Below are 23,791 nucleotides of genomic sequence, written 5' to 3' on the forward strand. Positions count from 1 at the left end.
GGCTGCCGTTGGGGTATTTGCACAGATCTGCCCCTAACGGAGCTTTGCGGATCTGCCCCTGTGTGGGGGGAAGCTATCCTCCGAGCCCCGTCCTGTTTGCGGTCCTGTTTGCTATAACACAGATCATTCCAACATGGTAACAAATGTGTGTGTGGCATTTTTCCGAGCAGGAATTTGAGGCTGGAAGGAGGACAATTTTCATATATTCTATTCCCCAAAGATCCAGGATCACAGTATGATTAATAATATGTACAACTCTGGTCAAGAACTGCAACTATTAATAGCTTTTTAGCTGAGGTGGCATTTTCATATTCAATCCTTTCTGCTTAATGTGGAAAAATGACTGATCGGCATCATTGCAGTGTTATGAAGGAATGAACCAGTATAGGGACTTAGGGCCTCATGCAGAGAGCAGCGCTATTTAAAATTGGAGAGGGGAATAAAAAGTAGCTTTAATGGAGAGTTTTTTTCTCCATATGCAGAAAGGTCCGAAAACTGCATTTAGAATCCTGTCTGCATATGGAGAGTTTCAACCGGCGATATGCGCGCTGTTGAAACTTGTGGGAAAAAAATCGCGTTTTTTTTTTTTCCTCCCCCACCGGCCGCCGAGCTCCAGCTTCTTGCCAAATTTTTTTGGAGAAGCAAAATTTTGAAAATCGCGCCATTTTTTTGGCGCGAACAGCCGCTAGATGGCGATCGCGCCTCTCTGAATACGGCAGTTTTCAACACTGGAGAGATTTAGGTTCTCTCCAGCCCCGCGGCGAAATTTGCAAAAAAAATAAAAAATTGCGCTTTTTTTAAAACTCGCCAGTACCTGCCTTTCTACAGGCATTTTTCTCCAAAAAATGCCGCTATTCCCCTTACTGCTGCTCTCTGCATAGGCCCCTTATTCCTTATAGTCCGAAGCAGTGTGATCCGCGGAAAACTTGGATTCAAGTCAACTATTGACTATGTAGGTATATTTTTACATATATAGCGCCTACAGCTGTACGTGGCGCTTTACTAGAGAGACCATACAGTATAAGGAATTATATTACAACAAGTGCAATCAGACAATAGGAAATGAAAACCCTGTCTTCGACTGAGCTTCTGATTGAGCCACCTGTGCTGAAGCTGGGATATCCTGAAAGCCTGACCTGTTGGGGTGGGCTAGAGGACTGGAGTTGAACCCCCCTGCCCTTACTAATGTGACGTTAAGTCCTTGTATGAACCTTGACAGTCTTTAGTGGATACCTGCTGTTTGACTGACATATCATTCGTGTTTCATTATCACTAACACCCATTGAATCGGAGAAGCGATGACTTAGCAGGACATTACCGGGCTGTGAAGACCCGCGGTTAGGCTTCACGTGAAGTTAGCTTCATGCCCCTATTTGGAGACTAGCAAGGACAATATTCATTTATACTGTATGCTTTGGCAACTTATTGGGGGGATAGGATTACAGCAAAAATGTTCTTTCACACTCTGTGTTCCCTGAAGACAGTCTCACTGCTTGAACCAAGTTATCAAGAAAATAGATTATTTCCCAATTAAATCCACTTTTTTTTTTTTTTTTTACAAATGTATCAGAAATCTTCATATAAAAAACTGACCTTGTATGTAAGTCTTAGTATTTTATATTGTATTGTATGTCTTTATATAGCGCCAAAAGTGTTCTCAGCGCTTCACAAAGAATACAGTACAGGGAATTATAATAATACAATAAGTGCAGCAAAATCACACAATAGGAAAGGAAATCCCTGCCCCGAAGAGCTTACAATCTAAGATGTTTGATGGGAGACTTACAGAGACAGCAGGTGAGGGAATAAGTGCTGTAGATGGCAGTGCTTGGCCACAATGGGTTTTAGGAGTGGCTGAGTGTGGGACAATAGCCATGAGTGCAGGATATTGGGATGCTTAACTTGTGGGGTGAGTTTTAAGGTTAGTGAGTATTAGATCAGAAGGTTAACACCATTTGCAGGGGAAGCGATGGCAGGGAGGCGTGGGTGAGAGCAGGGAGGCGTGGGTGAGAGCGGGAAGCAGGGAGGCGTGGGTGAGAGTGGGAGGCAGGGAGGCGTGGGTGAAAGCAGGTGTGTATGTCTGGGTTCAGGCTTAGGGGAGATCCCCAGCAGCAGGAAGGAGTAGATAGGGTGTGAATAAAGGATTTGTGTGGGTGCTTTTTATATAGTTCGTAGAATTCACAGGTAGGTAAACATTGTAATGACGTCTTCAGAAAAGTGTCTTACTCGACAGGTTAAATTGTATGTGTCTCTATGCAGTTTCTCGCAAGCTTCTTTAATTATTTTGCCACAGCAGTTAAATGGATTATAATAGCTATGACTTTGTGTTCATCAGATGGCTACTAATAGAGGATGAGCTAGTTGTGTGTGAAGAAACGCAGGCTACGTGTGTCAGATTTTCCACTTGGCAAAAAGAAGCATATCTTTAATATGGGAATCCATGAAAAGAACGTTCCGTCCGTGTCTATCACACTGGTTCTCTGACTTTCGTTGCAATTAGCAGAGCCTTTTCATACAAAGAGAACACTTTTATCCTTGAACTCTGTTTATGTTTAAATAATAGATTGTTGGAACATGAAAGATATAGATATATTTTAAATGCTTATTTAAGAAGCCATATGCTGTAAAGTAGTAATGTAGTGTGTGATTGAATGTAATGTAATGAGTCATTGTCTGCCAGGCACATGGTTCTTCTTTTAGACTGGCAAAAGTAATAGCTGGTTCATTTACACCAGGGGTGGCCAGCTCCAATCCTCAAGGGCCACCAACAGGTCAGGTTTTTAGGATATCCCTGGTTCAGCACAGGTGACTCAATCAGTCCCTGCTTCAGCACAGGTGGCTCAATAAGTGGCTCGATCGAGGGCTATTTGTTGATTTGAACTTTGAAAAATGAACATTTCTCTATTTAAGCAAAAACTCACAAAATGTGCCAAAATGTGCCAGTATATTTTGCCAATATTCACCAACAGTTTGGGCGAAACATTTCTGAAATTTAATATTTGGCGGTTCTCTAAGTAAGATAGTCACAGTTGGTGATCTCTAGCTAAATTCACTCTTTTATAGCCCACATTTATCACCAGCTATGAATGGCCAAAATTTGACAAATTTGAGAGCGTGCGCAAAGATTTTCGCCATCCCAGGTGGTAATAAATGGCATTATCTTTGAGCTGGAAGAACCAGGCTTCAAGCACAGTGAGTCCCTGTGGGTAAATGACTTTGTTTTCCTGAACTTCGGGTATTAAAATTAGCATGCAAGCTGTTTGGGGAGCTTCTTTATCAGTGCTGTGTACACTGTCAGTGACAGCGCAGGTTATAGGAACACACTTTCTCATCTGCAGGCATGAAGCCAGATTTAAGCAGCGCATGCTGGAGCTGACCGACACTAACAACATGGCTTATTTGTTTCTATCGGCTGCCAACAGATGGCTGGAGGTCAGAACGGTAAGTACAGGTTTACATCTTACTGTGATTTAGGAGCTGTGGAAACAAACAGTAAATGGCTGAAAACAGGAGAGAATCCCCTATGGGTATTATAATGCCTGAAAAGTGTTTAACCTTTAGGGTGTCCCTATGATGTAGCTGGTGCTGTACTGTACGTCATGGCGAAAACGCTTGTTTTCTAGGGGATGACGAGGCTGACCGCGCCAGCAGAGTGGCCAGCCTGAAAAAGAAAGCGCGTGCCATCGGGAAATATGTATTTACTGCATAAATAAACAAAGAGCATATCGTGGAAATGACCTCAGACCTCCAAGTCCACTCAACCGCCAAAACCGTAACGCGTTTCGCGGCTTCTCTCGCTGCTTTGTCCGATGTACAAAGTTCATCAGAGGTACAAAGCTTTGGCAAGAGAAGCCATGATACGCGTTACGGTATTTTGGTGGTTGAGCGGACATGGAGGTCAGAGTTCATTTCCAGGATATGCCCTTTGCTTGTTTATGCAGTATATACATATTCCCCGATGGCACGAGCTTTCTTTTTCTATTCTTTTTGTCCATAGCTTTCTACATTAAATCGCAGCTTTTACATTAATAATATTTAATTAATAAATGTGCTACACCAAGTAACAGCAGAAGTTCCCTGTTCTTATTTGTAATATGATGTGAAGAGAAAACATGGAAATTCAAGCTATAACAAAATAATTTTATGGGCCGTAATGAAGACAAAAGTTTGGAAATGCAGTGTAATGGGCAGTGTAATGGGCAGTGTAATGGGCAGGGTAAGCATTACCTAATGGGCAGTGTAATGGGCAGTGTAATGGGCAGTGTAATGGGCAGTGTAATAATGGGCAGTGTTAAGGGCAGTGTAAGAGGCAGTGTAAGAGGCAGTGTAATAATGGGCAGTGTTAAGGGCAGTGTAATGGGCAGTGTAATGGGCAGTGTAATAATGGGCAGTGTAATGGGCAGTGTAATAATGGGCAGTGTTAAGGGCAGTGTAAGAGGCAGTGTAAGAGGCAGTGTAATGGGCAGTGTAAGAGGCAGTGTAAGCGGCAGGGTTGTCGGCAGTGTTAATGGGCAGTGTTAATGGGCAGTGTTAATGGGCAGTGTAAGCGGCATGGTAGTTGGCACTCTAAGCGGCAGAGTAGTGGGTAGTGTAAGCGGCAGGGTAGTGGGCAGGGTAGTGGGCAGTGTAGTGGGCAGTGTAGGGTAGTGGGCAGTGTAGTGTGCAGTGTAAGCGGCAGGGTAGTGGGCAGGGTAGTGGGCAATGTAATGGGCAGGGCAATGGGCAGTGTAGTGCGCAGTGTAAGCGGCAGGGTAGTGGGCAATGTAATGGGCAGTGTAGTGCGCAGTGTAGTGGGCAGTGTAGTGCGCAGTATAAGCGACAGGGTAGTGGGCAGGGTAGTGGGCAGGGTAAGGGGCATGGTAGTGGGCAGGGTAGTGGGCAGGGTAATGGGCATGGTAGTGGGCAGGGTAGTGGGCATGGTAATGGGCATGGTAGTGGGCAGGGTAGTGGGCATGGTAATGGGCATGGTAGTGGGCAGGGTAGTGGGCATGGTAGTGGGCAGGGTAGTGGGCAGGGTAATGGGCATGGTAGTGGGCAGGGTAGTGGGCAGGGTAATGGGCATGGTAGTGGGCAGGGTAGTGGGCAGTGTAGCGGGCAGGGTATTGGAGGGTAAAGCACGACCTTGCCCTTCTCATTACATCACAAATGAATGTTACCGTACATAAAACATGGAGTATTATTTGTGTTACATCCTTTGGCTGCAATTAATAATGTTGATATCTCATGTATCTTGTCCCAGTAAGATCTATAAAAATGAATTTCCCTATAAATGTAGATATTCCCGGGCAGTTTGTATTGTTTGGGGGTGCTGTGTCCAGGCTTTGTACCAGCCTTTTGTTTTCATTGGACATTGTAACACTGTTACTTTGTGTTTTTCCGCTTGCAGTGGAAGCCTGCGGTGTTTTACAGAACACACTCACGGCTTTGTTTGGTGACCAAATATTTGTAAAACAAAAAGCCTAACACCGTGCTCATTTAGAAAAGGTCACAGGCCAGAGAACACGGATGTTTGCTTCTTTAAACTGGAACACTTCTCAAAGTAAATCCAAAATAAATACCGTATCAAGTAAATAAAACTTCATCATAAAGTCCTCAAGCCCCAACCCCCTCCCAACAGGTCAGGTTTTCAGGATAAGTGGCTCAATCAGTGGCTCAGTCAAAGACGGAGCCACCTGTGCTGACGCCGGGATATCCTGAGAACCTGACCTGTTGGGAGGCGGGGCTTGAGGACGAGTTGAGAACCCCTCCCGTAGATCAATAGCTACACTGAATTGATACAGTCCCAGAAAGTTTTCTCTAAGTGTCTTCTACTTTTGTTTATTTTAGGTTTGTGTTTATTTGTTAATCTACCGTCTGTCTTCTTGATGCAACACAGCTCTAGTTCTCTTAACTTCCCCTATCATTCTTTTGCCTGCCACTAAAAGTGATATGTTAGTACTGCTGTTCCTTCACTTCTGGACAGTGCAATGGACTTCTACAATTCTATAAATTGTATCTCTCCCTCTCTCCTTCTCTCTCTCTCCCTCTCTCCCCCTCTTTCTCTCTCTCTCTCTCTCCCTCCTCTCCCTCTCCCCGTCCCCGTCTATCTCTCTCTCTCCCTCCTCTCTTTCTCTCTCATATCAGGGTCTCTCATGCTTCCTTAGTGTAGAGCACTCGGATGGCTAATTTTCATGTGGAGAATAACTGTACACATTTCCTGTACACCTGTATTATTAGAAATGATGCAAGGAATGATCATAATAAACCAATTTGAGATAAATAAGCAGTGGCCCAGCCCAGTCACCCGTAGAGATGTGAGAACCTGTCCTGTTTCGCTTGCATGAAGTTTCCAGTCATATTGGTGAAATGTTTGAGTAAAGCAGATTTGCAAATGTATATAAATATTATAACAGATATAGTATACTATATGTTTGTGCAATAAAGCTACAAAATAATGGTGTGTTTTAAATATAATGCGGGCCACTACACCATCTTGTGTTATTTAGGATTACTTGGGAGCTTGTATTGTTCTCACGGCAGCCGTAGCTTCCATTATTAACGGACTTACTTCTGGGCTCGTAGGATTGGGCCTCACCTATGCATTGACGGTACGTACTGTATAGCACTTACCCTATGCATCATTGACATACAGTATTAATTGGCATTGAGTACCGCAGCTGTTTTATGATAAAATAGTCTTATCTACACAAATGGGCAAAATCTAGGAGAGGGACGAAAGCATTAAAAAAAAAGAACAGTATCTTTTCACACAACTATATAATTGGCGACAGTTAGCATTATTTAATAATTCTAATATAACTATAGCACAGATATGACTGTTTTTACAAAAAAACAAATTGGACCGATAGATCAGATCCAGATTTCTGTTCTGAATTTATTTTCTCAAGATTTTATAAACAAAACCTCCGGCATTTCTGAGGCACTTTATCAAATCACAGATGGATTATTATAAGCTCTTTAGAGCAAGCTCCCTCTTTTGGGCTCTATTTGTTATCTGTACTGTATATTTTGTCAGCATCATTTAAATTGTCAACTTGCCTTTTATGTACTGCAACTGCATATAAGGCTGGCACTTTATAAAAAGTAACAGTTCTTCTTCAGGTATTTGCAAGTCACGTCACATCCAGGGCATTAATACCCGTATCTCACTCATTTTCTCCTTGGAATTTAGGTAACAAATTATCTGAACTGGGTAGTAAGAAACTTAGCAGACTTGGAAGTCCAAATAGGCGCAGTGAAGAAGGTGAACAGCTTCATGAACATCGAATCTGAGACTTATGAAGGAACTATTGGTAAAATATTCATTTTTTTCTTCCTTACACAATCGTCTAAACATTTCCTCAGTTCCCTAAGACAGCTGCTCCCCTCCCAAATTGTGGCTCTTATTTTTATCTTATTTTATTTTTTTTATTTCTAAAATGTGTTACCAGGAAGTAATTAATTGAGTTACCTCACGTTTTCAAGTATGTTCTGGGCATAGAGTACTAACAATACATGGTTACATTAAAAGAACAGGGTTATTCAGTCAATTCACAGACATTTCAGAGACAGACAGAGTTGGAAAATTGGGTACAAGGGATAAAGGGGCTGGTGAGTTTCAGATTGAAATCGAAACACTTTAACATCACCAAACATCAGCGAACGGCAGCAAACGGCTCACACCCTTTAGCTGCCCTTCGGCTGTCCGCATTTGGGGCGACGTAGATGTACACTGAAGGCGTTCAGAATTAATGCAGCTGCGAATACAAAATACTTTGTCCTCTTAGCTCATTAATATTCCAGTGGGTGGGGTTGACGTTCCACAAAGTACAAACAAATGTTGACCCTTAACACGCTGGTCCTGTGCAGAGGGGAGCAGCTCTTGGGAAGCCCCAACAGGCATCCGCTTTTGGGGCTAATCAGATGTACACTGAAGGGTTTCAGATTGATTATCATAATCTCAGTGGGGAGTCCCCCGAAGCTGAACTCCCCTATGTTCAGCGCTGGTTCCCAAGAAATGTACCTTTTGCGTTAGCAGGTGAAACAAACAGAAAAATGAAGATGGCTGCCAGAGTCCTCCAATAGGAAGCGTCAATGTCATATAATAATAATAGCATGTTCTTGTATAGTGCTGCTAGTTGTACGCAGCGCTTTACAGAGACATTTTGCAGGCAAAGGTCCCTGCCCTGTGGAGCTTACAATCTATGTTTTTGGTGCCTGAGGCACAGGGAGATAAAGTGACTTGCCCAAGGGCACAAGGAGCCGACAACGGGAATTGAACCAGGCTCCCCTGCTTCACACTCAGTGCCAGTCAGTGTCTTTATTCACTGAGCAGCTTCCTGTTGGCCCACAGTGGTGAGCATGACCGGCTGGCCATTTCGGGAGGAAAAATATAAGCAGCACATACAGAGGTACATTTCAGAGGGTACATACAGAGGTACATTTCAGGGGATCCCCTAGAGCGGAGAATAGCACAGTTCAGCTCTAAAAGATACTCCTGTCCAAATTATGACCCGAAAACAATAAATAAAGTTTTAAAAAGGATGACGTAGGGCAGGGGGATTAATGCTTTAAGGTTCCCTGTAGAACAGCGGGGTTCAACTCTTTTCTCAGGAGACTCCATCTATCCCAAATCTTAGGAGAGGGTACAAGTTGCAGTTAGTTTATAAACACGGAAAGTATTGTTTCACTATATACAGTAAAACATGGTCTGTCTGAGGGATTCTGAGGATGAGGATTACTGCTGAACCGTGTGTATAACGCATTAAAGTCTGTTCCTCTATAGTGAGCCGGTGACCTGCGCAGAGTTCTATTTTTTCATACTTTAATATATATTCATATATTTATTTTGTGATTTGGGGGATAAAAGCATCAGCATAAGATTGCCATCCACTTCTTCAAACAAAGAGTTTTCATTTTTCTCTGGTAAAATTAAAAGAAGAAATGTAGCTAAAATCTGAACTAAATTAATTTGTCCGTAAGAAATGAGACTGGGTCACCCGTGGCATACAGTAATTCCATGTCTTTAATATGATTATTTTCACCCATACTTTTCGCCTGCATTCGCAATTATTTCAGATCCATCGCAGGTCCCCGAGGACTGGCCAAAGGAAGGAGAAATAAAAATTCACGATTTGTGTGTCAGATATGAGAATAACCTGAAACCCGTTCTTAAACATGTCAAGGCTTACATTAAGCCAGGGCAGAAGGTACAGTACATTGTATCACTCATAGCCAATAACCACTGAAGGAGAATGTATCTGCACCCTTTTCCCACCCTGCCCCCTATCTGTGGAACACTACAATTGATTTGCTTAACGGGTGTTTTATTCACGTTCTGTTTTCCGTTACGCAGGTCGGGATCTGTGGTCGGACCGGGAGTGGCAAATCGTCGCTGTCGCTAGCTTTTTTCAGAATGGTGGATATATTTGATGGTTGGTTAATGTGATTACGTTTCCTTTTCTTATAACTGGGAATTTAGGAAATGATGTAAAAGAATACCACAGCGACTGCACACGCATATTGGTGTGATACAATGCACTATTACATCTGTGTTACTGCAGTTTTTATAGCGTAAAAGACAAACGCAATAACGGTGAAGCAGAACGTAATCATTGATCTGATTCTAGTTGTGCAACATTTCTACGCTGGAAGTCATCCTGTTTCCGCTCACGGAAATGTCATAATAATTATGATTACAGCCTACAAATAATGTGGAAGTAAAAAGGGTATCTGAGGTTGGATATTCTTTATTTCTGTAGAAAGGACGACATGTTTTATATTGCAGTAACTTATAAAATATGAATTAACCATGTATGTTTAGCATGTTTGTATTGTATGTATGTATGTCTTTATTTATATAGCGCCATTAATGTACATAGCGCTTCACAGCAGTAATACATGTGACAATCATATAAATAGCAAATAATACAAATAACACATAATGGGAAGAAGCGCTTCAGACATTAAAGTAACATTTAGGAAAAGGAGTCCCTTCTCCGAAGAGCTTACAGTCTAATTAGTTGGTAGGAAGAACATACAGAGGCAGTAGGAGGGAGTTCTGGTAAGTGCGTCTGCTAGGGGCCAAGGTTTATGTATGAGGTGTATAGTATCAGGCACAGAGCTACTCATATGCTTCCTTAAGCAGTTGTGTTTTGAGGTGGGTCTTAAATGCGGATAGAGAGGGTGCTAGTCGGATATTGAGGGGAAGGACATTCCAGAGGTGTGGGGCGGTCAGTGAGAAAGGTTTGAGCCGGGAGAGGGCTTTAGATACAAAAGGGGGTAGAGAGAAGACATCCTTGAGCAGAATGCAAGAGTCAGCATGGTGTATAGTGAGAAATTAGGGCTGAAATATAAGGAGGAGCTGCACTCCTGAGATGTAAGGAGTGTAAAGCTTTAAAAGTGAGGAGGAGAATTGAGTGCGAGATGCGGGATTTGATTGGAAGCCAGGAGAGGGATTTCAGCAGGGGAGGCGCTGAGACAGATTTCAGAAATAGTAGAGTGATTCTGGCAGCAGCGTTTAGGATACATTGAAGGGGAGACAGGTGAGAGGCAGGAAGGCCGGACAGCAGGAGGTTACAGTAATCGAGACGGGAGAGAGTGAGAGCCTGAGTCAGAGTTTTAGCAGCCGAGCAACAGAGGAAAGGGCGTATCTTGGTAATATTGCGGAGGACAAAGCGACAGTTTTTTTGCTACCTTTTGAATGTGAGAAGAGATTTTGAGGGAGGAATCGAGTGTGACCCCTAGGCAGCGTGCTTGGGCTACTGGATGAATTATAGTACTTCCAACAGTAATGTCGGAAGAACAATGTATTCGTTGATAAAACTATTAGACATGTGAACAGATATTCATTGTGTGCTATTCAAAATGGGATTGTAAGTTTTCCTGCTCATTCAGCAGATGTACAGTAAACCTCTAGAAAAAAATATATACAATATATAAAATCCTTATAGGTATGTAAATCTGGTAGTAAGCTAAACACACCAAAACCAGAATTGCATGTGACTGTGGCAATGAAAATCTTTATACTATCCTTTATACTATCCTCTGTGCAGCCGGGAAGGTTAGAAATCTTTATCCATATTCACAGCGATTTTCCCCCATCCTTCGTTGTATCAATACAATACCCTTCAGATCATTTCAAATTGCCTTTCTCTTGTGTCTGTAACTGATTTGCTTCACTTTCTACATTTTGGTTCATCATAAATTGAATAACAATAAAATCATATCAATTATAAAGCAAATACAGGGAGTCATTCTCCAAATCCTCGGCTCCTCCTACTGTGTGTAATCAGATTTGTGTTATTTACTTACATGTAACAATCATGCAATAGTATCTCATTCAGGCTTGAAAAGAGCGTCTTGACCGACCTCATGCAGTATTATGTATTTTTCTTTAGCAGCATTAGATGCACGACATTGTTTCATCAAGTTTTGTTTAGGACACAGAACACCTAGTACAGTAGTTACATTCTTTATAACTATGAGACCGCTTCCAGCACGGAACGACACCCTACAGTCTATTACATGCAATGAGCTGTAAGGTGTCTTACTGTGCCAGGAGCGATGTTATGTCAGAAGACTGCTTATTATATACGGGCCCTGTACATGCTGGAAGTAATTACGAACACTGCTTGTTTCTCTCTTGCATTATATTTTGCTTACACAGGGAAAATTGTAATTGACGGTATTGACATCTCCAAGCTTCCTCTGCACACTCTTCGCTCCAGACTTTCCATTATTCTACAAGATCCCGTATTATTCAGTGGTTCCATTCGGTATGTACCTTTACACCGCTGCCTCCAAATCCCTGGATTGACCTTTCAGTTCTCTGCTTATCTATTTTGAACGTACTTTTTGGCTGTAGTTTGAAGACCATGGTAAATAAACCAGAGCTGCATCTGTATGTTGATGAAAGTTGAAGCACGAATCCCCTAAATGGGTTTTATTCTCTATGAATCAATATGGTGGAAGGGTATCATGACTTCCCATTGGCTATGAGCGGAAGGCTGACCACTGCGGAAATTGGGGCGGGGGAATATTTAGAGGTTGGTGGGTTGGGGGCTTATAATATCAAACAATATCCTTACACTAACATCGTGTACATGCTGGATTCATGCACTATTAGGCGATGTACTGTATAGAAGGTGATTGACATCCAGCCTAAAGATCAAATTATATATTTACGCTGTCCTCGATTAAGGATTGTTAAGTACATAAATATGAGCAAAGGGTAATAGGACGAGGTCTGTTGGATTATTTTTGACATTAATTTTAAGATGAGTTTCTTGGAGTGAAATACTTTGTTAATTAATCTTTTGCAGTATAATACATAGCATAATACACTCAAAGCATTTAGCAAAATCAATTAACATATTTAAAAAGTAAAAAAAAAAAATGCAAGTGATCAATGCTTGAACCCTGTTCTGTTTTATTTGGAATAATTTCCAGTTATAACTGGTTAACGTGTGTGAAAGCAAATGTGTGCAGAATGCAGAAGGACGCACAGAAACAGTTATTCTCATTATTGCCCAAGAGACAACAGAATAATATATACTCCCTTACATTCCTTGTGTTCAATGTTAGCTCTTACTATGCTGCTAAGATTAATATCATCTTTCCCAATTGACCAATTTTTTTCTAAAGGAATCCAAGAGAATGTTTCACTTGTATGAGGGAAATTCACCAAATTCAGGTGTTGGGTATCTCCCCACAATCCCGCGTTCCCTTCCATTCAGTCAGGTGCATCTGAGGCGGGATTAGGGTGCGGTTCCCTTTATTAGAGCACTGTGAATCCTACATATCACTTTGCTGATGTTGTTCTTACGTGCTGATGGGGCCTAAATGTATTGAAAATGAATGTGAAGCAATGCGTTACAGCAGGGGCGGCCAAATCCAGTCCTCAAGGGCCACCAACAGGTCAGGTTTTCAGGATATCCCACTTCAAAGACTGAGACACCGATTGAGCCACCTGTACTGAAGCAGGGACTGATTGAGCCACCTGTGCTGAAGAAGAGATATCCATAAACCATGACCTGTTGCTGACCCTTGAGGACTGGAGTTGGCCATCCCTGCATTACAGGCGTCTCTGATGACAAAGGACCTAATAAGATCATCTCCCCACATACGGTTTGTTTCAGTAAGGCCCTCAGTTCTGTTACTTGATTCCTTCCCAACATTCCCTGCTTCGGGACATAGTTAGTGATTCTCATTCACCTCGAAAATGGCATTTGACGCGTTTTCGAATATTCACAAATCCATTACAGTTTGGAAAATGCTACTAGCTTTTTATTTTACGTGAATGCTCGAAAAGGCAAAAATAAGCGAATAATAATCACAAATTCGTAAAAGAGAATATTTGAAACCTCCCCATCCCCCAATTGGAACCTATTCGCGATTTTTCTGTTTCAATCTTTTTTATTGCAATTTTTGAGACATACAGTACACATTTTTTACTTTACAAAAGGAAAGTCACATTGAAGACGATACAACTTGTGCAAGGATTATTGATCCAATATCAATGTTCACATCTGAGATATATAATCAATATTCAAATTAAGTATTTCATGATCTATTGGTTGTTTACATATTTTTCCCTTCATGGCTAATTATTGATCTACTAATCTGTGAGTACAAAGTGGATAGGAAAGATAAGATGGAAGAAAAGAAGAGTTTTTCTTTTCATTGTTTCCAAATACACCCATCTTTAGACATACTCATCCCTTATGAAACAGGTTCCTACATTTACAAACCCTTAATAAGGCTTCCACAAAATAGATTTTAAGACTAGTTGTTTTCCATGATTGTCAGCTGCACAGGCTACTGGTAAAACCCATGTATCTCACTAACCCATAAACTGAACATGTATCTCACTAACCCATAAACTGAACATGTATCTCACTAACCCATAAACTGAACATGTATCTCACTAACCCATAAACTGAACATGTATCTCACTAACCCATAAATGAACATGTATCTCACTAACCCATAAACTGAACATGTATCTCACTAACCCATAAACTGAACATGTATCTCACTAACCCATAAACTGAACATGTATCTCACTAACCCATAAACTGAACATGTATCTCACTAACCCATAAACTGAACATGTATCTCACTAACCCATAAACTGAACATGTATCTCACTAACCCATAAACTGAACATAATGGACTCACACATATTATGTAGCTCATAAATTATTTTCTCATCAATATATATATATATATATATATATATATATATATATATATATATATATATATATATATATATATATATATATATATATATATATTTTTTTTTAGTCATTGCTTTCTGATGAAATAAAGTAATCAGATTTGAAACTAATATTCACAGATCAGAAAACCCTGAAATTATGGGAAAGCTGCTTTAGATAATTTTTTAAACACAGCGTTTTTTTTTTGTAATATAGAACTCCAGCTGTAAGTTCAGAGTGCATCCTAACCATGAATGCATCATTCACAATACTAACTGCATTGTCGGAGATATTCCTTATGTGGTTCTAACCCTAAACAACGTGGTCTCAAAAATGTCCACGTACCTGAACATCTGCCTTTGAGTAATCTTACAGGAATGCTTTTTTTTATTATTTTTACGTCATTAACTAGGGCGTTTAACACAACCAAACCAAAACAATTAAACCATTGTCGGGGCTTCTGCTTCTTGTACAGATTAAATTTGGATCCAGAACGCAAATGCACCGATGATAGACTTTGGGAAGCTCTTGAAATTGCACAGCTGAAGAACCTTGTGAAGGCACTGCCAGGAGGTCTGGGTAGGTCTGAGCAAAGCCTATCATCTTAAATCATATGCTTGGAGAGTAATGAGTTTTTGATGTAGAGCCCAGGCTCTGTGCGCATGCTTTCCAGTTGATCGGAAGCAGTTTTGAGAATCATGTGGAGATGAAGCCAGGTTCAGAGACAGACTCCAAGTTTTCCATTTAAAGTCATTCGAACAAACCTTGAGCTAGGGCGTCTCGTGCAAACAAGACATAAAACATCACGCTGCTGCATATGTGACTAATAACATATTTAATAACTTGACAGTGGAAAACTGCCGTGCAGTATCTGTGCGTCTTATTAAGTGCGTTTGTTTGTGGATCCGTTCAGCCTTACTTTTCCTTTTTATTGTTCTAAAATCATTTGCACGTGTCGCCGTGTGTGTTGATTGTCTCCGGTGCGGTTGTGACGTACAGTAGGCTTGTTCTAGAGGAGATACATTTTACAAGGAGAAAAAGACGGTTCTTTTCCAGAACTAACTTCTTTTTTTTGTGTGTGGTCTACGGTAAGTAAAGTCTTTGCAATTTCACAGCATTCAATTGGGAACTGGAAGGAGATTAACAAACTATTTCAAATATTTGTATGGTAACATCGGTAATATCACCATTCTGTGCATCAATGAAAGTCGGTGTTAAAATAAAGATGCATTCATGTAGGGGTGGCGAACTCCAGTCCTCATGGGAAACAAACAGGTCAGGTTTTAAGGCTATCCCTGCTTCAGCACAGGTGGCTCAATCAGTGGCTCAGTGTTCGAGTATGTACAGTATATTATAAAATGAACAGCCGGAATAAAATACTGTAGCACTGTATAATGGTAATAATCACGTCTAAACAAAACATGCTTTATTACTCCCTTATTATATAATAATATTAAAGCAGCAAAACCCTGCAAGGTATTATCCTACTTTCAGTTCTATTCTTGAGCCAAATCTGCCCCCAGATGCTCCTAGTTGAGAGTAGGTACTACAGCACTCAACCAAATAGCATTATTTCTATTGTTGCTTTGGAAACGCCACTTGGAGAATAAGATTTAAAAGTTGTTATTAATGTTAGGAGCCAAAAGGTTTTTTTAGGTTCCTCTCATACTTACATCACATCACACTCTCCATATTTTAAGGGAAACTGTCTGATACTTAGGTGAAAAAAAATATGTTTTTCTTCTTTCTGGCTGATGAAAATTTAAACTACAACAAAAGCAAATGGAAGATCAGGGGCTTATGCTAGTATTCTTCATTAAAAAAAATCGCTGGGCTGTTTTCGCAGCCTGTTTTTGTGAGAGTTGCTATCACAGTGTTGAGAACACCTTGATTGCCTGTGATAGCAAAATTCCCAAAATGGGCGAGTAGCCGGCGGCGTGATGATCGCCCCTCTGAAAAAGCCTCACCAGGCGATTTGTTTTGGATGGCAGAGAGAGCCGCCTCTCCCTGCGCATATCTCGCCAGAGATCAAAAGTTTTTAGTATACATTTTAATACTAGTGTAGATGAGCAGGGGGTCTCCGGAGCAGACCCGCGTTGATTTCAGGTCCGGGGACCCCCTGCTTCCCGAGATGCAGGCCCCGTTATGGGGTGCAGGTACCTCCTATGCATTTTATTCGCACGGTCACGTGACGCGAGACATTTAAATGCATAGGAGATACCGGCACCCCATATCGGGGGCCCGTATCTCAGGAAGAAGGGGGTCCCTGGACCTCAAATCGACGCGGTTCTGCTCCGGAGACCCCCTGCTCATTTACACTAGTATTAAAATTTATATTAAAACAGTTTCATTACCTTAGCGCCCAGCCGCTAAGGCAATGAAGGGATTAAACCTCAATAGCCTGTTTCTTGGGGCAGAGGGGGTGGCTGAAGGAGATAGTAGTCCCATGGTGGGTGCTTAGGCCGCCTGGAAGATTGTGGGAGGAGTTAACCGCTTCACTACCATAGCGGTGAAACCGCTATGGTAATGAAGGGGTTAACCAGTCCTGCTACCCCCCCGAAGACCTAAACATCCATCCTTGTGGCTACTACCCCCTTCACCCAATCCCTCTATCCCCAAGAAAGAAAAATAAACACATCAACCCTACTACCCACCTCCTCTACCCCAACAACCCCCCCAAACACACACAGTACAGTAATGGGCAAAAATTCTATTATCTCGATATGGATAATAGTGCATTTGCCCATTATAAAATCAAACATTAGCCAGCCAGCATTAATAAAGTAAATAAAAAGTTCAACTTACCCCTGCCATCATGATGGGTGTCCTTGTCAGCATACTGCAGGTCCATGTCCTCCGATGCCAGCAACAATACAAGAAAAAATACAATCTAATGGCCCCTAACCCCTTAATCACCTTAGCTGTTAATAACTGCTATAGTAATTATGGTGTTATCTCCTGTCCCACACTACCCACCCTAGAGGACTAAAAACCTACCCCAGCCCCACTATACCCATCCTGTACCCATTGATTGGCACAGTGGTATATCTTATCCATATAATATGGGCGTGATAAGTCACTATATCACTCAATGGTCACCCTAATAAAAATAATTAAGGCCAAAAATACACAATAATCAAAGAAATACACCACCCCCTAAACAGCACAACAATTAAAGAACTAATGACCCTCAACTACACATCAATTACATTAATCTATCACTAAAACAGAATTGCACGAATGTGAGAACCTGACGCTTTTTGAGAAAACAAAATGCAGAAAAAGGTTTTTATCGGCCAATTATCGAGGCTTACTGAATAGCAATAGGCCTTTTTGGCGAAAAGGCCTCGATAAGTGGCTTATTGAGGCTTATAGCATAGGCCTCTAGATCTCCCTTTTCCTCCTTCCAAATGTCGCTGGAAGAAGCTAATATCTCTGTTCTCTAAACCAAATACGTTTAAGGCGGTGGGAGGTGTGTATGTAGCAATATTCAACATTAGCTTGATCTTTAAGTGCAATACTGTTGATCAGTTAGGCCTGTCCTAACAAAGGCTCTGAGCCTTCAGTGGCCGGTTTGCTAGCACAGGCCTAACTCGAGTCCATCCCTTAACAGATGCGGTGATAACTGAAGGAGGAGAGAATTTCAGCGTGGGACAGCGGCAGCTCTTTTGCTTAGCCCGAGCTTTCGTTCGGAAGAGCAGTATACTTATAATGGACGAAGCCACAGCTTCAATAGATATGGCCACAGTAAGTAAACGTTTGTCTGGATTACCAGTCGGGCATGTTTGATTCCTGCATTTTTATTGTAGTGTCTATCTTATAATCAGCATTTTTATAACAACACATCATTTAACTGTTTTCTAAAATGAAACATAAAAACGGTGTAATTATTAGGGTTGTTAGTGTAATTAATTCATACGTGTAGTTGTGTGTTCTACGTGAGGCCCCACGAAGTGTTCCAAAAAAATACTGTATTTAATGGCACGTGTGAGATATAATACAAGCCGTGCACCACAGTGCTTTATATAACATATTTATTAGTACAGATGTCAATGTACTAACTTTTCTTTTCCTTTGCAGGAAAACATCTTGCAGAAGGTGGTGATGACTGCGTTTGCGGATCGCACTGTAGTAACTATCGCTGTAAGTATGAAGATCTGGATCGCGCATTATTAATGGAACAAGGTACCGCACGATAAGGAAGTGTGGGGAGATTCATTCGGCACCGATGCACTGAACTCCGTTCCGTCATTACCTGCCCTTAACTTAAGTCAGGGTGCAATACCCTGCGTCCGTGCTTAGTGATTCTCCACGCATGTGCGTTTCTTATCCGATGATTGAACCTTTCATTGAAATTGGGACTGGCTTATGTATTGTGAAGCAGCACTGAATTTACCAAATAAAGGGCATTTGTCTATTTAAAAAAATTAAAATACCAATCATTTGAAGAATTTCGAATTAGTGGCGTGCGCCTTGTTGCATAATATGAAATGATGCGCTTGCGTGGCATGCCCAGCAGGTTGCAGAAGTGATTATAGAGAGGTATGCAGATAGTCTTATAATGTGATCTATAAAACATCTGGGCCTGTCATTTTTCTCCCGTGACAAACGCCCTTTTTGGCTTTTAAAATGTTTTACATTCCGGAAAACTGTAGAACAAGATTCTAATATTAGCCGCAAGCAAAAAAAAAAATTCAAATGTGCATTACGATACATTTATCTTCCGCTCGATATGTGTGTTTTCATCCTTACATTTTCATTTTACCTTAGTCTTTTATAAGTCTATCACAGGGGTGGGCAAATCCAGTCCTCAAAGGCCACCAACAGGTCAGGTATTCAGGATATTCCTGCTTCAGCACAGGTGGCTCAGTCATCGACTGGCCAACTCCAGTTCTCAAGGGCCACAAACAGATCAGGGTTTATGGATATCCCTGCTTCAGCACAGGTGGCTCAATCAGTGTGTAACAGGGTCTTATCCCTGTTAACAGGCTTGCCTTTAATCAAGCAGTGTGCTGGTTAATTGCACGCCTGCAATCAACCACTCCACCTGCCTAATCACAGCTCTGTGAAAAAGCCTGTTCCCAGAAACAGGAAGGAGATTTTTCCTTAGTACACAAGGGAGCTGACAAGAGGAAAGCAGGGAAGCCTGCACACAGAGGTCTTGAGCAGAAAGGCTTTGCAGAGATCAAGACACCCAGAGACCTATATTCCTGGACACAGGGGACCCAGGAACCTACCAGAAACTGACATGAAGGGACACCTGCTTTAAGGTACCTCCTGAGACTTTGGGGAATAGGGTGGTAATGGGATTATCCCTCCAGCCTTGCAGAAAGGGACTGAAGAAGTAAGTTACCCCTTACACAGGGATAGGCGTCTGTTATTTTGTGTTTTTGCATTAAGGAACAGCCTCAATAAAGCCAAGATATAATTTCACCCAAATCGATCTCCATTATATGTACCTCTGAACACGTCTCTTACACAGTGGCTGTCTTCGACTGAGCCACTGATTGAGCCACCTGTGCTGAAGCAGGGATATCCTGATAACCTGACCGATTGGAGGACTGGATTTGCCCACCCCGGCTCTATCATCTTTTCCATTTTTATTGACTCTATTCTTGACATGTATTTACGTGCAATTAGTAATGCGTATACTGCCCATACTGTATATAGTACTTGCTTTGCATTTAAGGACCGTTTTTTTCAGTTGCTTAATAATATCACAGACCCGCATATCTTCTCCCCTTTGCAGCAGCTACATGTTTCTCTTTTAACACGGCTGACTGTCCCTCTACCCTTTTCTTCCTCCTGTCTTTCTTTTCCTTCTTTGTAGCACCGAGTGTCCACCATCGTGGATGCAGACCTCGTGTTAGCCTTTTCCGAGGGTATTTTAATAGAGAGCGATACTGCCTCAAACCTGCTCTTGAACGTGGATGGACTCTTTTCCTACCTGGTCAAAAGCCACAAATAGATTACGCCTGTTCAGTCTTCCCAGAAATCTTCTGCCTCTCTGGTTGGTAGATCAGATTCTCAATTAGTCTTAAATCTGATGTGATGTATAAGGAATATATCTTACATCTATGTATTCTAATGTGATGAGTCTTAAAGCAGCAAAACTACTGAAATCTTATGTTTTTATTTTTATTTTTTTTAAATAAATCAGTTCTGTAGTATTAGATCATAGTGACTGTTTTTTTTGTTTTTTGTTTTTTTTTATTCAACTCTTCGTGCCATTTGTAAGGATTTTTCAAGCATCCTTTGATTTCTATAGCAGGGTTTAATCTACCTCACCCGAAATGCAAGATCTTTGCGACAGTTTCCTGTTTGGGATAATTTGTTGCAAATGTTCTCAGCAGTTTGAGCTACAAACTGTAACAATAGATAATGTTACCTTAGTAATATAAGAATACATTGTAGCTGCTGAGTTACACTGACTGAAGGATTGATTGAAACTGAAAGGCGGCCCTTATGTTTGGCGCACAATCAGGATTTTGACAGATTTATCACAGGAGCACCAAACGTTTGTCAGCTTAGGTAAGAACGTAGAGTTATCCAATGTCACATGCTAGCTTTACATATTAAAATAATTTTAACAAAAGTTGGAAAATACTGTAGTATTGCTGCTTTAAATCTAAATTGAAAATGTGACTGAAAATTATTGTTATTGTTCAATGAAGGACACAAAGTTTTATATGAATTTAGGAGTTATAGTTCTGATCCTTAAATAGTATTACAATAATAAGGACAGTAGGATCAACATCTATGTGACTGTATAGGAGGTCTCTATCTGTGCTGGGAGACATGTGTTTGTTGGTTTGGACACACCAATCCTTATAACCATCTGATCTGCGAAGTCATCAGAAAAGAAAGGGTTTGTAACACTGTAACACTGGCTGTTTCATAGTGGCACGTTTATCTGCTGCTAATGGTGCCATCTTCACGTTTGCCAGATCTGACACCGGGATCCGAGGCGCCTGGCTATGTGGGTCAGTCTTCCCACTGCCAGTAAATTATTGCAGTCTTGTTTTCTTTCCAAACGCTGCATAACTGTTTGCATCATTTTAACGCCTTCCCCACAAAATAACAAGGCTTTAAGGGCAATAAAATAAAAAGTAAAGAAAAACGTAAACATATACTGCATGGTTATGATTTAGGAATATACAATAACAAACTGGATTAAATACAAACAAAACACTGGTAATTAGAGACGGCCAGTGAAAAATACTACATAATCTGTCATTATCTGTTTAGGAGAATGATAGGACTTTAGTGAATAGATATGTTTTTTTGAGGTTGAGATAATGGTCGGTACTGGTCGGTACTGGTCGGTACTGGTAAATCGCAGGTCCCAAGTCTTCCATCCAGTCCAAAGAATGACAAGATGTTCAGACGAGCCAAAAGGTTTTTTTGTTCTGTTTTTGCACCAGGAACCGTGCCATTTCAGCGGCAGGTACAGTAAATTGAGAAGCTTACAGTGACCAACTGAGTTTATTTATTACTCGAGTTGTTTATTCAACTGTAAAATAAATCCCAGTTCCACTGTTAATCTTTCTAACTACATCCTCAATTCACAAATGTTTCTGGGCTGCGTATGTGGTGAAACCTTCTGCTGAGCATAAAATCCTCTAATCCTAATCATCATCGCAGCCTTAGTAAATGAATAAAAATGACTCCAATTGGCCATTGCATTATCTTGCCATTACTTTAACGTGCAATCCCAGCCAACAACAGTTTATAGTGTGAAAGCAGACAGTCGTGTCACACTTTCACTGAACGTTATAATGTTTAAACCTGCCCCATAGGCTGCTACCCTTTGCCTGCGGAAATCCAAGTTGGCGAAGTTTAAAAAACAAAAATGTTAACAGAGAATTGAAGCAGGGGGTCTGCGTAGCTGAACTCGGTAAATTCCATCTGCGGGGACCCCCTGCTTATGTAGATACTTACCTCCGTAGTAGGTGCGTGTGTATCCGCTCTGCTCGGCTAGCAGAGTTCACATAATGGCTGCTTCTCAAAGGTCCCCGGGCCTATAGGAAGCCGTGATGTCATCCAGTTTGGCCTCCTATTGGCCTATGTGATGGGGGAGCTATAAAAAGCAGAGGGATACCGGCACCTACTGCGGAGGTAAGTACCTCTGGAAGCAGGGGGGCCCCAGAGCTGAAATGAATGGGGTTCAGCCCCCGAGACCCCCTGCTTAAAAAAGAAAAACACTGCTTGGATTGCTCTGGTATGTCGGTGATAACAATACAATCCTCGTTTACTAAGGAACACAAGTAGATTAGTGCATGCTAAAATAATTCATTTCAATGGCATTAAGATTCAGTTGTTTGGTTTAGTTAATGGGGCCCTAGGTGTAGCACCTATTAGCTTCTATCCCTTTCTAACTGGGATTTCACCAACATTTTCATGCTTTCTGCACCAATGCAGCAATCACTCCCAAATTATATATGTATTACATCATTGGAACGTAGGGGTGTCCCAATCCATGACGGTGACATAGTAACACAGGTATGTCAGATCAGTACAAAGTGTCCTGACAATCTGTGCATGGATCCCATCCAGAGACTGAATATAACTTATTCAAAACATTCCAGGATATTGAGCGCTACAGTATTTACCAACATTGCTATTCCATGACACACCTTCCGACGTGTGAGTGGGCTGTAGGGCACCTTCCAGCACCCAAAGGCGTCTAATGGCAGGAGACTACTCAGTAAATATGGCTAAAAGTAACAATGTTCACGTGATCATAAGAAATTCAGCTAAAGTAGAAATCCTTTGGTGAAACTGATGTACCAAACGTACTAACGCATGTTTATCCTTCGCAGCATCGCGTGCATACCATTCTCACGGCGGACCTGGTGATAGTTATGCGACGGGGCAATATTCTCGAGTACGACACCCCAGAAAACCTTCTAGCACAGGAAGATGGCATCTTTGCTTCATTCGTCCGTGCCGACATGTGAAGGATTTTTACGCAGCACGCAGTATTTTTATAGCGTTTTCTAAAAAAAAATGTGTTTATATTTGCTATTTAAAAAAAGCATGATCTTATGTACTGCCGAGAAACAGATCTGAATCTTTTCTCTAAGTTTTACAATATTTGTATGGCACGTTGGAATAAACTTTTCTTCACTCATCACATTTTAACATGGCTCTGTCTATATTCTATGCAGCCCTTTACGTTTGGGGATTTATGGCAATATGCTATTCCAATGAATGAGCCTAAAACGTGTTCCTGTTGGGCGGAAAGAAGACGGCTTCACAGTATATTGAACATTGACCCGCGAGTTAAGTCAGACTTTTGTATTCGCAGAATATATTTCTGAAGATGTTCTGACGTGAGAGGGAAATCCTAGCTGCTCTATGTGCTAGGGCAATTTCGGAGGAAAACTGGCACAAATGGTGTCACTTTTTGTTGTTGCAGCTCAGCGTCAATGTATCGAGAACCTTGCTCCGTTGTCTGCGCTTTGAGAGTCAGTTTGAGAAAGGCGGCGTTACATAAGCACAGAATGTAACGAGATATCACAAATTCTGCACCTCTGTGTGTTACTTTAACTCCTTTCATTCTGCATCAGCAAATCTGCCAGGTCTGA

General features: G+C 41.4%; 1 protein-coding gene across 11 annotated transcripts in view; it reads left to right on the top strand.

Moving 5' to 3' along the window:
- The window catches only part of ABCC9 (ATP binding cassette subfamily C member 9), a 148,402-nt gene extending 125,057 nt beyond the window's left edge, over positions 1-23,345 (top strand). For 9 of the 11 annotated variants that reach the window (XM_075602921.1, XM_075602920.1, XM_075602923.1 and 6 more), the window contains 11 exons: positions 3,339-3,441; positions 6,486-6,587; positions 7,172-7,292; positions 9,058-9,188; positions 9,335-9,413; positions 11,648-11,756; positions 14,677-14,780; positions 17,815-17,948; positions 18,282-18,344; positions 20,032-20,211; positions 23,024-23,153. In XM_075602921.1, the coding sequence (XP_075459036.1) occupies positions 3,339-3,441; positions 6,486-6,587; positions 7,172-7,292; positions 9,058-9,188; positions 9,335-9,413; positions 11,648-11,756; positions 14,677-14,780; positions 17,815-17,948; positions 18,282-18,344; positions 20,032-20,169 (1,084 nt within the window). In that variant the 3' untranslated portion in view covers positions 20,170-20,211; positions 23,024-23,153. Of the gene's footprint in view, positions 1-3,338; positions 3,442-6,485; positions 6,588-7,171; positions 7,293-9,057; positions 9,189-9,334; positions 9,414-11,647; positions 11,757-14,676; positions 14,781-17,814; positions 17,949-18,281; positions 18,345-20,031; positions 20,212-23,023 lie in introns of all 11 variants that reach the window. The other 2 variants (XM_075602919.1, XM_075602925.1) reach the window with 1 other exon arrangement.
- The last annotated feature ends 446 nt before the right edge of the window (positions 23,346-23,791 follow it).

This window comes from Ascaphus truei, chromosome 5, assembly GCF_040206685.1.
Source record: "Ascaphus truei isolate aAscTru1 chromosome 5, aAscTru1.hap1, whole genome shotgun sequence".
Classification (NCBI taxonomy): domain Eukaryota; kingdom Metazoa; phylum Chordata; class Amphibia; order Anura; family Ascaphidae; genus Ascaphus; species Ascaphus truei.